Below are 15,075 nucleotides of genomic sequence, written 5' to 3'. Positions count from 1 at the left end.
GTCCTTGCCCCTGGGTGTTCACAGTCCTGGCTGGGGAGCAGAGCCACAGGTAAACCGAGGAGGTAGTGGGACGGGTAGAATGTGTGCATCTCTCTCCCCAAAACACCTGGTGATCCCCTCCGTGTGCCGGGCCAGGGCTCCAGCCTTCATCCTGATTTCTTCCGACCCGCACAACAGTCCTGTGAGATGTTTTCATTGTCCCAGTTTTGTACATGGAGAGTTTATCGTTTTGTACCTTGTACACGGTTAAGTGGCACTTCTGACACTGGGAAGCAGAGTGGAGCGCTCACTCTGGGGCGGAGTTCAGACTCCAGATGTGGTGCTCCGTCCACTGGAGCCCACAGTGGTGACATTTTGCAAATGCCCTGTGGCTTGGGGAGTGTTGGTGTGTGTGTGTGTGTGTGTGTGTGTGTGTGTGTGTGTGTGTGTGTGTTTTAAATAAGGATACACTCCCGCTTTCCTAGTTTTGTTTTTTCCTCTCCCCACCCTGAACACACTACTATGGGACAATAGGTCTTATTCCTGAACCACATTCTCTGCTGTATACACCTCTCTCTCTCCCTCTCTCCCTCTCCCTCTCTCTCTCTCTCCCTCTCTCTCTCTCTCTCTCTCACACACACACACACACACACACAGAGGGGGAATAATGAAGTGTCAAGGATATCACTGCTGAGCCCACAGCTCTTGTGTGTGTGGTGTTAGTGTATTTTCTGTTGGTGCCCCTCCCTCTCTACTCTGTGGAATGCGTCCTCTCACCCAAAGACTGGAGTCTGAACTCTCCTCCTGCAGCCCAAAGCCCTGCGCTCCAGCCCAGAAGGACCTCTCGTCAGTAGGGTTTAGTTACTAATATGGGGACTCGGGAGGACGAGCTGATTCCACTGCCTCTCTGCACTGACCTTAGGCGTGTAATGACTGCTCATCCACCAGCATGTTTTAGGCATCTGTGCCTGCAAATAGATAGCCCTCTGACCTCACTCCTGTGCAGGACTTCTCTCTGCGTGCGGCTTATCACAAGCTGGAAAGTCCGCAGTGCTGCAAGGTTAGGGTGGGGAGCTGCCAGGTACTTTGTGAGCCCCCCCCCCCCCCCCCGGAGGCCTGGCAGCTGGGTGGATTCATACAGCGCCCATGTCTCTGGAGAAAGGCAGAGAAGGAAAAGCAGACGTAACACATCTGACATAGAAACAGCAAGATAAGAAATGAAAAGACCTGCTTGGCCTCACCATACTTTGTTTCTCTCCCTGTCTTTTCTATAAGCCTAACAAAGACTAGTTTATTTTACTTTATTTTTTTAAATATATTTTATTGATTCTTTTACAGAGAAAAAGGGACAGGGATAGAGAGTTAGAAACATCAGTCAGCTGCCTCCTGCACACCCCCTACTGGGGATGTGCCTGCAACCAAGGTACATGCCCTTGCAAAGTCTAGTTTTAAATGATAACACAGACACTGTGTGAACACATCCATGGGGCAGATTTCCGGTTAGCGTCAAAAACTAAGTTCCCCAAGACGAAATATAGGGTGTCCCCAAAAGGTATACACATTTGTATACACAGATGAATGAAATGCACTCGTTCACTCGGCAGTTACTTATGGAAGGCCTGTCACGTGCCGAGCCGTCGACTTGGCGCTAGGGATGGGGCCATGAACAGAACAAAGGAAACGCCTGCCTCCCAGGAAGCTGATGTTGTCGTAGTGGGAGACGGACAACGCGCAGAAAGTGACACGCACTGCGGGGAGGGATTGCGGTGGAAGCTCTGGTCTTAAGTCGCTGAGTATTTGGCAAGAGCCTGCTGAGATGGTGACATTTGGGCAAAGACCTGAATGAGCAGAGAGCCTAAGCAATTCTGTTGTCAATGTGGAGGAAGCCCTTGGTGTCGCCCCGGTGTCATAGTTCATTGAAAGGGACGCGGGGTGCTTTCGTGGCGGGAGTTCTCTCCGTGAGTGTGGGTGAAGCGGGGCAAAGGCTTCCGTGCCTGCCACGGGCCCCGCCTTTGCTCCTGTGCCGCCAACGTCACCTGCTTGTCTTTCGTCACTGAGCATCTTTTCCCTTCCTTGTGTTTCCTAGGAACATGCCTTTGAAAGCAGCCAGAAATATAAAGAAGGGAAATACATCATTGAGCTGGCACACATGATCAAGGACAATGGCTGGGACTGAGCCGAGAGCCGCCGCCAGCCCGTGTCCGCGTGAACGCCACCCAACCGAACATTCTACCCAAGCGTGAGAGAGTGACTGGACACTTGGTTCCATCCATGTAGGGGCCTTGCCCCCTGGGGCATCCGCCCACCCCGACGCTGTCTTTCTGGTGACCGGCCTCTAAATCGCTGTCTCTCTGTCTCTTTGCTTTGTATCTGTTTGTGAGTTGATCCTGGCTTCTCTCTCTGTTCTCGTGCTGGCTGAAAACAAAACAGCGAAAGGAACAGACGCCTGACCGCATGGCGGCAGCCCACCTCGATCAGGGCCTGGGGCCCGCGTGAGAGCTGCCTGACGGCCTCTGGTCGGGGGAGCAGTGCACAGCGGGGTGTGAGCAAGAGGGAACTTGGAGGGTTCCAGGGTGGGCAGGGGACGGGAGGGGAGAGGTAGGGACAACATCGTGCTACTCCTGGAGACCTGGTAACTTAGGCTTGAAGTAACCAAGTTGTCTAAAAGGACAAAGAGAAAAAAATACCTCATGACCATGCTCTCTCCGATCAGAAGCTTCTGCTCCTGACACCACAGGTGCCCGGTGAGCAGGTGGGCACCAGAGTGGCCCTAATCCTAGCTGGCAGGACAGCGGCCTGCTTCTCCTGGGCCAGTCGGGGTGTCTTGGCGGCTGTGAGTGATTGGGGGGAAGCCCAGCTGGGTTTGGACGACTCTGGAGCCCCACCGCTCCTCTGGGTAATCTTCGTTTCCTCTTCAGCCACCAGGGGTGAGAGGAGGGGGGCTGCCATTTGCAATGGGTGCAAAAATCCAAACATCCCAAAGGCGGTGATCAGGAACCAGGTAAAAATCAGTAATTGAGGAGAACAGGGAACAAGAAGTCGCAGTTCGGGAGCCTCTGCAGAAATGGCTCAGCTATTGGGCTCCGAAAAAACCCTCCACGTAAAACCAATTAGCATTTCTGCGTGTCTGACCTTTCCCTGCCCCTCAGTGAGAGAAGAGAACGCCGTGGCAAGGAACGGGGTGTGGAGGGGCGAAGCTGGGAGTAGCTTGGCTTCGAACCATTGCAGGTCCGATGCATCTTCCTTCCATCTTTGGCGTGCAGCAGCTTCAGGAGGTCAGCAGTCCTCCGAACGTAGAGTTTTGGGTGGTTTTCTCCAGTTCTGTCATCATAGATTGTGGAAACCAAAGCCCCAAGGGTTGGAGCTTAGCGATCGCTTGAATGTGAGAGAGGAAACTGTCCGAATGGTCCAGTAGGGGGAGGGATCAGACCTGATGTCAAATGTCAAATTTTAATATTACCCAACAGCCCCGCTCTTCTCCTCCCTATCCAACGTTCATTACATTCGGTGAAGTGGAGAGCAAATCCCTGTGAGGCTCCTGAGAGAGGGAGGAGTTTGTTACACTTAATCAGCCCTGTGAAGTCTGTTCCACAGCCGCTTAGCCAGTACACAGCGCATGATGGAAACTCCTTGAGCTGAGCTCATTTCATTGCTTGGACTGAAAATATCATTGTTCAGATATATGCAGGTTATGTCAGGTAATCCTCAGTATCTCATTCTCCAGGTAAGGCTGATCCTATAGGAACATTCACCTTAGAAATCACAAATGAGTGGGTTCATGGAGACAAAGAGTCTATAAAATCGATTAACCAAGATTCAGGCAGCCAACCCAGGATTTTTCAGAACTGAACCAAATTCCCCTAGGGAATGGGTCGGCGGTGGAAATGCCTTTTTTGTGTGTCTGTGTGCCGACCACAGGATGGGGGCCCTGGGATGGCGTGGTCCTGCCGGCCGAGCTGGGCAGCAGGACAGAAGGCGGGGGGCTCCGGGCTCCCAGTAGACTGCCTCTGTAAGACTTCCGAGTTTTAGAAATGGAACTTTGTTCCCCAAAGCTTCTCGCACACGTCTTCGGTGCTTTAGTAGCCCTGGGAGATTTTGTTCTCCCCACGTTACTGAAAAGCAGACTGAAGTTCAAAAAAAAAAAAAAAAAGTATTGCATTTTTGCTCCCAGAGAAATAGTTCCTCTGGTTCCCAGGCCCAAGATCTCAAAAAATAAAATGTTTTTACAACTTTCACATTCCTCAACGGGCTTGCCAGCCCAGAAATCATAGATTCCCTTCAAGCCCCCTGAAGGTAGTGGCCTTCAGTTACGGATTTTGATTAGCCCCCTGGCTCAGGGAATGTCCTGGCTATTGATACTCCTCCCCATAGTAAGAAAACGGGGGCTAAACATGGGTAAGTGTTTTGTCTTTAAAAGTAAGAATGGAGTGTGACAACAGAAATCAGACATGAGGTGCCCTAGAATTTCCAGCAGAAGGAGACGGATGTGTCCCTCTTCTTCCTTGGGGATGGGGCCTGCACAGATCAGCCCAGGCTCCAATAAGACCCTGGTTTTGGTGGTGTTGTCTTTTTGTTATTAGTATTACCCATTGAGCATCCAGGGGTGGAGGGCACCATACTTGGTGCAAAAGATCTGAGAAAAATGTTGGTTTTCCCATAAACATAGAAAAACAAAAACCCAACTCATTGGGATTTCCCTTCGTGTCAATGAAACCAAAAGTGCTTCTTAAACCTTCAGCTCCATTCATGGCTTGTCTGCCTAACGTCTGGTGGCATCGGAGAGCCCTCAGCTGAGCAGTGGAGATGCATCAACGCATGGCCTCAGTCACTTCATTCTTTAATTTTCCTCACCAAATCATGGACTCAGAGCATAACCAAAGACCTTGTCCACTCACCCCTGGTAGGTTCAGGGAATTGGAGTTCGATGCAAAACTTCGGTGGGGTTGAGGGAGTCAGGAAGGGGAGAGGGAGGAGTGAGAAAGGAATCGGCCCAGAGTTCTGTGCCTCCAGCAGCTGCCTTCATTGTCAGCTGAAGTCCAGCCACAGACGCTCCAGTTCCATCCCAGGTCCTATGGCCTTGGTGGCCCTGGATTACACCCACCCCAGCCCCATCCCATCCTTGCTGTTCATCTCAGGCTGCTGATGGGCTGATTTGGCATGAGTCCAATTCAGCCGAAGTTGAAGGTCACAGATTGTCATCTGGGCCTGATTGAGTGGTGCCCCGACTCCGTGGACAGTAGTAAGATCAGGGACATAGGATGGAGGACATCTTTCCTGGCGGATCAGTGTGTGAAAAAGAGGCATCCCCTTTATACAAAGATTTTCACGTGGATATATATAAAAGAAACAGTTGCTTGTGAATATATACTTTTGTAAATAATATTTAATTTTTTAAATAATATATTTGGTGCTGTTTTCTCAGATCCCCTGAGAGCACTTTTTATTTTTCATTTTTAAATTTTATGGTTTTCTCTGCATTTCTTGAAGTATATTTTAAGGGAAACAGTGATCACCAATGTATTCTTTTTTTCGAAGAAAAAAAAAGAAAGATCTCTATCACATTAGTCTGGAGGCAATAAAGCAATGCCTTGCTGTATTTTTTCCCCATTGGAATGGACTCTACAGTACATTAGCAGGTTGAGAATCGAAGTATTTTCTTGCACCAGTATTGGCTAGAAAATAAAATAAATATAATCAAATAAATTTAGTAGCAGAGTGAAACAAATTGGAAAATTGGAATGGTGTGTGTGCGTGTAAAGTACTTTGGATTGTGCCTCCTGTTTTTTTTATTGGGGACACGATACCTATAGTTTACACCTTGGGCACATAAGGGTTTTCCTTCTCTTTCTCTCTGGTGATGGTTTTGTTCCTGAGCGGACCAACAGCACAAACCTCGGGTCTTGTTTTCCTGAGCGTGGCACTGTTGCTGGTTTATTCTCTTTTCTTTCCTTATGTGCTCAGCTTTTCCAGACTATGAAGGAAATCTGTGTGTGAAGATCAGGCAGAGTCAGATCTGTGTTTTTCTGAGATGTGAGTGTCTGCTTCACACATCTCGGGGCTCCAGTTATAGAAGCCACATCATGGTAAAACATCGGCTGGTTTGGGTTGAAAGAACAGTAAGGAAATAATGCACATACCTTGTTGGTAAGCAGCTTTTTTTTTAAAGGTCAGATTGCCCCAGGAAGAGGTTGAGAAATCAAATCTTGAACACAACTTACATGTTTTTTTAAAGTCTGCCTCAAATGAGAAAATGTGCTAATAATGGTGTAGGTAGAGGAAAGAGATGGTTAATTTTAAAAATTAAATTAAAGACATGAAATCTGCCAGTAAGAAAAGGTAAAGCAAGAAGAAGCAAGCTCTTCTAATTTTACCAAATTCTATCTGCCCATACGTTTTGTATAAAATTTCAGTGAGAGTGAGAGTTCCCTTCTCCAACTTGCAGAGACGATCTTTGAATACAGAATCTATTTATGCTTGTGTTTACAAACTATTTGTTGGGTTTGGGTTTTGTTACTTTCTTTTGTTTATCTTTTTGTTTTGTTTTGTTGTTGGTTGTTGGCATTTTTCAGGTCACTTTGCTTTAATAACAAAGATGATTATTTTCAAATAATTTGTCTTCACCTTTTCTGTATTTGTACATAGTGGTTCAGTATTAGAGAAAAGTGCATTGTTTCTGTCATATTTCCAATCTGTGTTGGTGCTCATTTGAGAAAATAAAGTTTTCAAATATGAATTCTCTGGAGAGCTCATCTGTCTTAATTGACCCAGCCAGTTAGATCTTGACATTTAATATTTAAAGTAACCGTAAGGCCTGCAGGACGTCACCCCACTCACAGACCTGTCAACTGAGGCGTTATTTTCTCCAAGGACAGTTGGCCCATTCATAATAAAAGTCAGGTCTCCTCCTTATCTGCAAATGTTCCTCCTGGCTTCAGATATCAGAAAAGCATGAGTGACCGTTATCGTTTCTGTCTATTCAGTCCATATTCTTAGCTTTTCTGTTTATACCGGTTTCCTTGGAAATAGGAATGCATTAGGGAAGGGGGGGGGGGTGGAACAAAAGAAAATTATGTCAAAAAGAGGCAGCAGGATCTCTGAATTGACTAATCAAGTCTTCTCACACATCGAACACATTTATTAAACACCTTCTATTAGATTCCAGGCACGAGGTGAGGCAAGTTAACATCCTACCAATCAGCTGGTTTTGTTTCCCAAGTGCCTTACCTGCAGCCTCGCCCACAGGCACACGTCTCCCAGAGCCAGCTGTAAGTACAGTTTTGTATTCTGGTGCCTTCGTGTTGCAGTGCAAACACCTTTGCCCGGACATCATCCATTTATGTTATATCCTAAGCACTTTTTCCACAGCTTGCCTCCCTAAATCACAAGGAGGGAAAATAGGAAAGCCACACGAGTGTGTGGAGGTGTTGGTGTGTTTTCACATTGGTGGTAATATTTTAAGAGCCTATTCCCCCATCAAATAGGAAATCCCTTCTCTACTTCCCTTGAATTTTCACCTACCCCTCTGGGCCCAGCCGCTGTTGACTTTTAGTTGTCCTTGGGTGTGCTATTTTCCTGTGACCTGATTTGCCTCAGTGGATGCGCCTGTTATCGTTTCATTCTTGTTTGCCTTTGGCAGACAGGGAGGAGAGGAGATAACATGTGCCGGAGTCAACCAGTCTCAAACCGGCGATCTTTGGGTCCTCCCCCTTCCCAGCTCTTCTACCCCCAGCAGTTATCCTGTTCCCGATGACACTGGGAGAAAGTACAGAGAGCACCAGGGCCCATTGGGTGCTTTGCCTACAGGATCTCACTGAGGATCCTTGCAATGAGCTACTTCCTCTCATCATCCCAGGAATCCTCACCATCCCGCAGGAAAGCCGATTTGAAATTAAATATTGACTATTCCTATTCTATAGATGATGAAATTGAAGTTTTGCAAGGTTTCGTTGCTAGCCACAGGGTCTTGCCCTATGCTGTGTTCCCAGTTTCATTCTGTGTTCTTTCCATATGCTGTGTTACCAATTTCATCCTCCAACCTTAACCTCTAGTGAGGCTCACAGGACACTTTCCCAGTCTGCCCACGTGACTGCTTCATAGGTAAGGGTTTAGGGAATGAAACTTAAAACATTAAAGTCATCAAAGCCACCAAAGTCAGTGCTACCTGAATAAGATTGTATATTCCGTAGCTGAACATAAGTGGGGCTTTGTTGTTTTTAAATACTCTGTAATGGATTACATATATAATCCTTGGCCCCTCGATTAATAGTAGGTACTTAATATGGTTTGGTGAACATCGAATTAATGTGGGTGGGGGAGAGTTAACAGCTTTAAACAAAATCTGTTCAACGTGTTAGAATCCCTAAGAGGAGAATGGCGATGAGGTTAGCCTGAAATGTTTTCTATGTGAGCTCATGGTTACACCATGAGCGATCAAATTGTTATTTGCATGTATTTATTCACCAAGCATTTTTTGACATAATATGTGCCCCGTCTAGTCAGGAAACTTAACCCCAGGGAGCAGAAAGTCAGAGGCACTAATTGTGCAGAGTGGGAAACAAAGGGCTATGATGCATGGCCCTCCCTACTGTTGGCCAAATATCCAGCCATGACCCTCACAGGCAGCTGTTTCCTGCAGAAGCAATTGCTCATAAATCCTTTTATCTGGACCCAATAAATGTCCTGGAGCGGCACAGGGCAAGCTCTTGGAGTTAGAGCACAGGGCTAGCCTCAAACACCTGCTTCCCTTGGTAAAAAGGAAATATACGGCAAGGGCCCAGCCCAGTGCCTGGGATATAGTGAGGAGTCAATCATAAAGTAATTGTTATAACAGCTTGTTCAAGTCTATTTTGAATTGGAAGTGGGATAAAGAAGACTATTGTTCTTAATGTACATTATACGATTAATTTTGCAACGATCCTATGAAGCAGATATCCCCGTTTTACAGAAGAGAGACTAAGGCTCAGAGAGTGTGGATAACAAGCCTGTGGAAGAGCTGGGACTTTTTAGCTCTTGTTCTGATTCTAAGCCTACACCCTATCGGTGGCCCCAGCTTGCCTCTCAGGAAAGGGAGTAACTACCAAATAGGAAACTTACTGGCAGATGTAGTTACACACCCAAAATGTCATGGGTATTTTGTTTTTGTTAATGTTTTCTTCCTTTTTTTATGAAATGGAAATTCTGGCTTTTCCAGTGGAAACCAAGAGCTTAGAATTGAGACCAGGGTTGAGTTGTATCACACCTTTGTTTTACAGGGTTCCAGGCCTGTTGATTGCAGTGCCTGTTGATTTCATATTTCTTAGGAGGGGAAAAAAAAAATGTTGCTTTCAGTTGCTGGCTGCTTTAAAGGATAAAAATCCAAAAACTTGCCCATGGAGAAGTGACTCAAGTATCCTAACATATGACAACATCTTCATGGGGCCATTCGGGACCAACTCTCCAGACCAGCTTGGACCAAGCCAAGGATTAAAAGTTCATGTCACATGAAGATACTTCTAATTCCCAAGTGACATGGGATCATCTTAATGAGAGAATAGCCAGAGATGCTGAATTTCTGAAGGCATTAGCAAATTATTTGAGAATTCTCACAGAACAGTTCTATTTCATTTTAAATTAAAATCATGTTAATGACTTATCCCAAGCTCAGACTTGAGCAGGGTCAAGTAGAACGAAGGTTGGATCTGCCCTTGGACAGATGGGGGTTTTAAGCCTGATTGATTGCATGCTTCTCCGTCCATCACTTTGAGGAAGTCACAGCCATTCTCAGGACCAGTTCCCATCATCTGTAAAAAACGTAAGTTATTGTGAGGATCCCAGAACTGCCCAGCACATTGCCCCATCAAATAGGCTTTCGCACGTGTCATTGTCTTTTTTTGTTGTTGTTGAGTGACAGGAACTCACTGTGATGGGCACTGCTGGTGCATAGGATTTTAGGATCTAACATTCACCATCTAACCAACCTCTACGAAGGAGACTAGGAAACCAACACTCGGTCATGGACCAGGTAAGTACCAGAACTGGACCTGAAACCCAGTGCACCTCGCCGGTCAGGTAAGGGGTCCCTGCACCACATGACTTGCTTCCACTTCTAGAGGAGAATGTGTACAGTTATGGGAAGAAGAAGAAAAGCATCAGCTAGAAAAACATCCTTGAATTTTAGGACCTTGCTTGAAATGGTTTGTAGTAACCATCATTGGCGGTCTTCAGTAAAGCAAGATTTGCTCATTATCCTGGCATTTTGGTCTGATGTGCAGGCCACAGAGGGGAGAGGAAGCCGAATGCTCCTCGGCTCACTTGCATCCCTGGCCTCCCCTGGACTACCCGCCTCTGATTCCAAGCCACTTCTCCAGGGCAAGGCCATTGCAAGCATAGCAACCCAGCAGGCGCATCCAGGGATGTTTATTTATGGCTTTAATAATGGAGTCTCTTGGGAAATTTTTGGTTTCCCATTCCCAGAAGCAAAAATGCATCTGCAGAATGTTCTTGAAATTTATTACTGTTTATGTTTTTTTTCCTACCACCACATTCTCTGAGCCCCCTTAATCGAGTTGAAACTGTCCCTTGGCAAAAATAGGATCGCTTGAGTGATCATTTGTTTGGCTGACATGTTCTATACCAGACCCGCACAGTGTAGAACGGAGAGAAAAGAGGTTGATGGTGCTGCTGATCATTATGTGAACATAATCCTATGTTGAACTTGCCGCGTTTATTACCAAACTGCCACAGGTCCAATGGGAGTTTGTTTTAGCTTTGTCCCCTTCCCAGTCCCTTGTGTCCAGTCTTTGGGAAACAGCACCCATGAGTCCCGGAGGCACTCAGGCTTGAGGTTGTTTCTATGGTGACGGGACATGCCCAAGGTTCACATTTCATTTCATTTTATACCTAAGTGATATTCTAAAGAAGTGGTACCATCTGAGGCTGGAGGATTGCGGAAAGGGAGTGCCCCTGATCTGGGGCCTTAGTTCTAGGAGGGACTCTGGGAGTTTCTGCTTAAGAGAGGGTGTGGGTATTCATCTTGCAAAGAAAAGGTTGGAATTTCCGCAGAGAAGACTGGTTTGGACCTGTTGTGTCCAGTGCATCAGAGATTTCATCTTGCCTCGGGTAGACCTCGGTTTCACCCGAGGGAGACTCTCCTGAGAAAGCAATGCCATGAGCAGAAGGCAGGCAGACGCACCATGAGAATGTCTAAAATCCTGCCTGCCTGTGGGCAGGAGACGACCAGGCTCTAGTTACTGTGTGACCTTGAATAGGTCGCTTATCTTCCAGGGCTCAGTTGACTTGCCTGTGAAAGAGGCTCGTAAGGACTGAGTAAGACAATGTGTGTAGAAGTGCCTAGATCAGTGGTTCTCCACCTTTCTAATGCCGCGACCCTTTAATACAGTTCCTCATGTTGTGGTGACCCCCAACCATAAAATTATTTTCGTTGCGACTTCCTAACTGTAATTTTGCTACTGTTATGCATCGTAATGTAAATATCTGTGTTTTCCGATGGTCTTAGGCGACCCACAGGTTGAGAACCGTTGCTGTAGAGCCTAAGACCATCGGAAAACACAGATATTTACATTACGATGCATAACAGTAGCAAAATTACAGTTAGGAAGTCGCAACGAAAATAATTTTATGGTTGGGGGTCACCACAACATGAGGAACTGTACTAAAGGGTCGCGGCATTAGGAAGGTGGAGAACCACTGGCCTAGATGAAGCCTGGCCATCTAGAGCTAGAGATTCTCTGACTGGCTTATTTCACTGAGCATAATTTATAGATGGCAACAATCACAGTTGTGCAGTTCTGTGAGGTTTGACAAAACTCAACAGTATAGAGTCATGTAACTAATCAAGACACAGAATATTGCCATCACCTTTTTCAAAAATTTCTTTCATGTCCTTTTTATAATGAACCCCTCCCCTCCCCCGCAACAACCACTGATCTAGTTCTGTTCCTATCGTTTTGCCTTTTCCAGGATGCCATATGTTATGTAGCCTTTGAGTCTGGCTTCTTCAGCATGTTTTAACATAATGATTTGGAGCAAGCATGTCAAACTCAAAGGCTAACATGGGCCAAATGAACAAGGTTTAAATTTATGTGGGCCGCAAAAAAAACCCAAAAGCTTCAATTTTCATAGAAACGTAGGTTTATTTCGTTAGAGACATGCTGAATACAAAGGGCTGAAATAAATGAGTAATTGTTAACATAAAATAATAGAACATTTTAATAAAAATTAACATTTTTTTCTTGAACATTAACTTACCAGACACTGAATAACTGCACAAATTAATAAGCGTAACGCAAATAAACCTATTTTTCTTGTTCTCTGAAAGCGAATTATTTCCTGTTGCACACACCAAACAAGTCAGTACAAGACTAATGACGTGGCAATCGGCTGCTAAAATATTCGCTGCTGGTATTAGTGGAGAGAAAAGGTGCGCCAACATATAGGCACATAAGGGAAATGAATGCAACACGATCATAGTCATCAGTCAATTGTGAACATTGTAGTTCATTATTAATAATTATGAATAATAGGATATTATAAAAATGAAGTTACAAAATTTTTATTAAAACCCATTATATTGGCAGGGCTGCAAAAATATTCATTGTGGGTCGCATGCGGGCCGTGAGTTTGACATGCTTGCTTTAGAGACTCATCCATGTTGTTGCATGAATCAGTAGGTCATTCCTTTTCATCTTTGAAAAGTATTCTATTGTATGGATATACTGAAGTACGTTCATCAATTGATGGACATTTGTGTTGTTCCCAGTTTCTGGCTATTATGAAAAAGCTGATACAAACATTTTCGGACAGATTTGTGTGTGTGTTTTCACTGCTCTTGAGTAAATTACTAAAAGTGAGATTGCTGGGTCATATGGCCAAAGTTTGCATCCCTACCAGCAGTGCCTGAGAATTCCAGTTGCTCCACACCCTTGTCAGCACCTGGAATGGTCTATCTGTTTGTCAGTTTGTTTATTCTGATATATGTGGATACTCATTTTTTCTTTCTTTTTTAATAAATTTTTCCCCCAGATATGTTTTTATTGATTTTAGAGAGAGCAAGGGAAAGGGATTGAGAGAAATGTGGAGAGAGGAACATCAATCAGTGGCCTCCTGCATGCCCCCTACTGGGGATGGAGCCCGCAACCTGAGCATGTGCCCTGACTTGGAATGGAACCAGCAACCCCTTGGTTGATAGGTTGATGCCCAATCACTGAGCCACACTGGTCAGGCCTCATTTTTTCTTTGATTTCTATTGCCACATTTCTCCCTTGGGATAAATGTATAGGAAATCCTACCTGACCAAACAAGTAAAGAGTCAAGAGGAAATTTAAAAGTGACTTCACGTAATAAGCAAAAATATCCTTTGCTTCATAAGAAAACATAAAGACAAGAATGAAAAATAAATGAGAGCAGATGGGTGTTGGGAACAGGGACCCAGGTATGGGATCTCCTAATCTTTCCAATGTGATTCCTTTTTGTCACCCATGTAGGTGGGAAGCATACCCTTTGGCCACATATTCTGATTAATTCATTTGAAAAAATCCACTTTGCTCTTGGCACAGATTACGAAACTGACCTCTTTTTGGTAACTCCTATTTTCCAACCTAGTCTCCTATAAACCAGAAATGCCGGTTCTTGCAGGAAGATGACTGGGATGATAACATTGCTAAAATAGCCGCATGTAAAATGATAATAAAAAAAAATTGCACATTCAAGGGAAAACCTCACCCTTGACCCAGAATTATGTTATTCCTTAGTTCTTTAATAAGTAATTTGACATGAAAAGTCTTTGAATTCCTCTGAGGAATCGTCTTGTTCTTTTCCTTGTCACTCCTCATTCACGTCTTTGGCACACACATTTGCAGGATAATCTTGCAATTTATAATCTCAGCCATTTGGTTCAAGACTCTCGTGAGACAGTTATGACCTCTAAATGGGACTGTGTGAACCAAGATCTAGAAAAATCAGGTCTGAAATAAAGACTACAGCCCCCTCCTTGGGCATGAGATTAGAAAGGAAGGCATTTCTTTCAGCGGGGCACACTGGGGCTGTTTCCCCAGGGCTGCTTCTCACACACCTCTGTGCAACCCACAGAAGGAGCCAAACAGCCCACAGCCTACCCCCCTGAGGGTCTGCACGTCCCCCTTCCTTTCCTCCAAGGAGAAATCGCTGCTTGTATCCAAAACTGCCTACACCAATCACCTCTGTTTCACCAAGTGCAAGGGAGAACACGGGACCAGAGGGGTGAAAACTGTGAAGAATTCAGGTAATCTGCTGACTGGTTGGCAATGCTTCCTTTTGGTTTCTAGGCAATAAATCATGACTCCCAAGCAAAAGGCTATTCCTGGTTTCAGCCATTACCTGCATCCATATTCCCCAAGGCCCGGTATCCAGGGCGACCCAAGACTATGGCAAATGCAGAGCCTGCTGAAATGGAGCATCCGGGCTTGAGACGCGGACTCTAGACATTTGGTTCAAGAAGTGGTGGTGACACAATGGGGTCAAGCGAAGCTGTCAGGAAAATAGCTATTAATAATAATAGCTCACGTGTATTGAGCGCGAGCTCTGTGCCAGTCACCTTCACACTAGTCCTATAAAGTAGGTCCTGTTATCAGCCTGGCTTTACAGTAAAGATCAGTGAGATGGTGACTTCCCAGAGGCCCACAGCTGGCTGGAGGGTAGAGCCAAGTTTGAAACCCAGGTAATGTGTCTCTGAAGTCTTCCTTCTGAACGGCTCTATGTTCTGCCGACAACTGGAACCCCATTGCAACAAAAACCTCCAGGTGGATAAGCCTGGCAGTGGGAAAATGTGAGGACAAAAATGTCTCCCAGATTTCAAAATCTACCCCCTCAAAAAACACACAAATTCAACAGGTCATTCATTTCACAGAGATTTAGGAACATGCACAGATGCTGGGGATGCAACCGTAACAAGATAACTATGGCTCCTGCCCTCTTGGACCTTACAATCTTAAAGTTGGTAAAGAGAAAATTACCCTTGAAAAAATGATGTGTTTCCTCAGAGGTATGAAGGGGAAATACCAAGGAGGAAGAGATGCCTAAGTCTGATTGTGAGAGTAAGAAGACTTCACCAAGGAGGCATCT

The 15,075-nt window shown here is 45.4% G+C and overlaps 1 protein-coding gene across 1 annotated transcript in view; it reads left to right on the top strand.

The window, feature by feature from the left end:
* Positions 1-2,335, top strand: part of YPEL2 (yippee like 2) — a 36,716-nt gene extending 34,381 nt beyond the window's left edge. The window contains exon 4 of the mRNA XM_028157482.2: positions 2,066-2,335. Within this exon, the coding sequence (XP_028013283.1) occupies positions 2,066-2,155 (90 nt within the window). The 3' untranslated portion in view covers positions 2,156-2,335. The remainder of the gene's footprint in view (positions 1-2,065) is intronic.
* Positions 2,336-15,075: the final 12,740 nt, after the last annotated feature.

This window comes from Eptesicus fuscus, chromosome 20 (genome assembly GCF_027574615.1).
Source record: "Eptesicus fuscus isolate TK198812 chromosome 20, DD_ASM_mEF_20220401, whole genome shotgun sequence".
Taxonomy (NCBI): Eukaryota; Metazoa; Chordata; class Mammalia; order Chiroptera; family Vespertilionidae; genus Eptesicus; species Eptesicus fuscus.
Note: the sequence above shows the minus strand (reverse complement) of the source record. Positions and strands in the feature narration are given on the sequence as shown.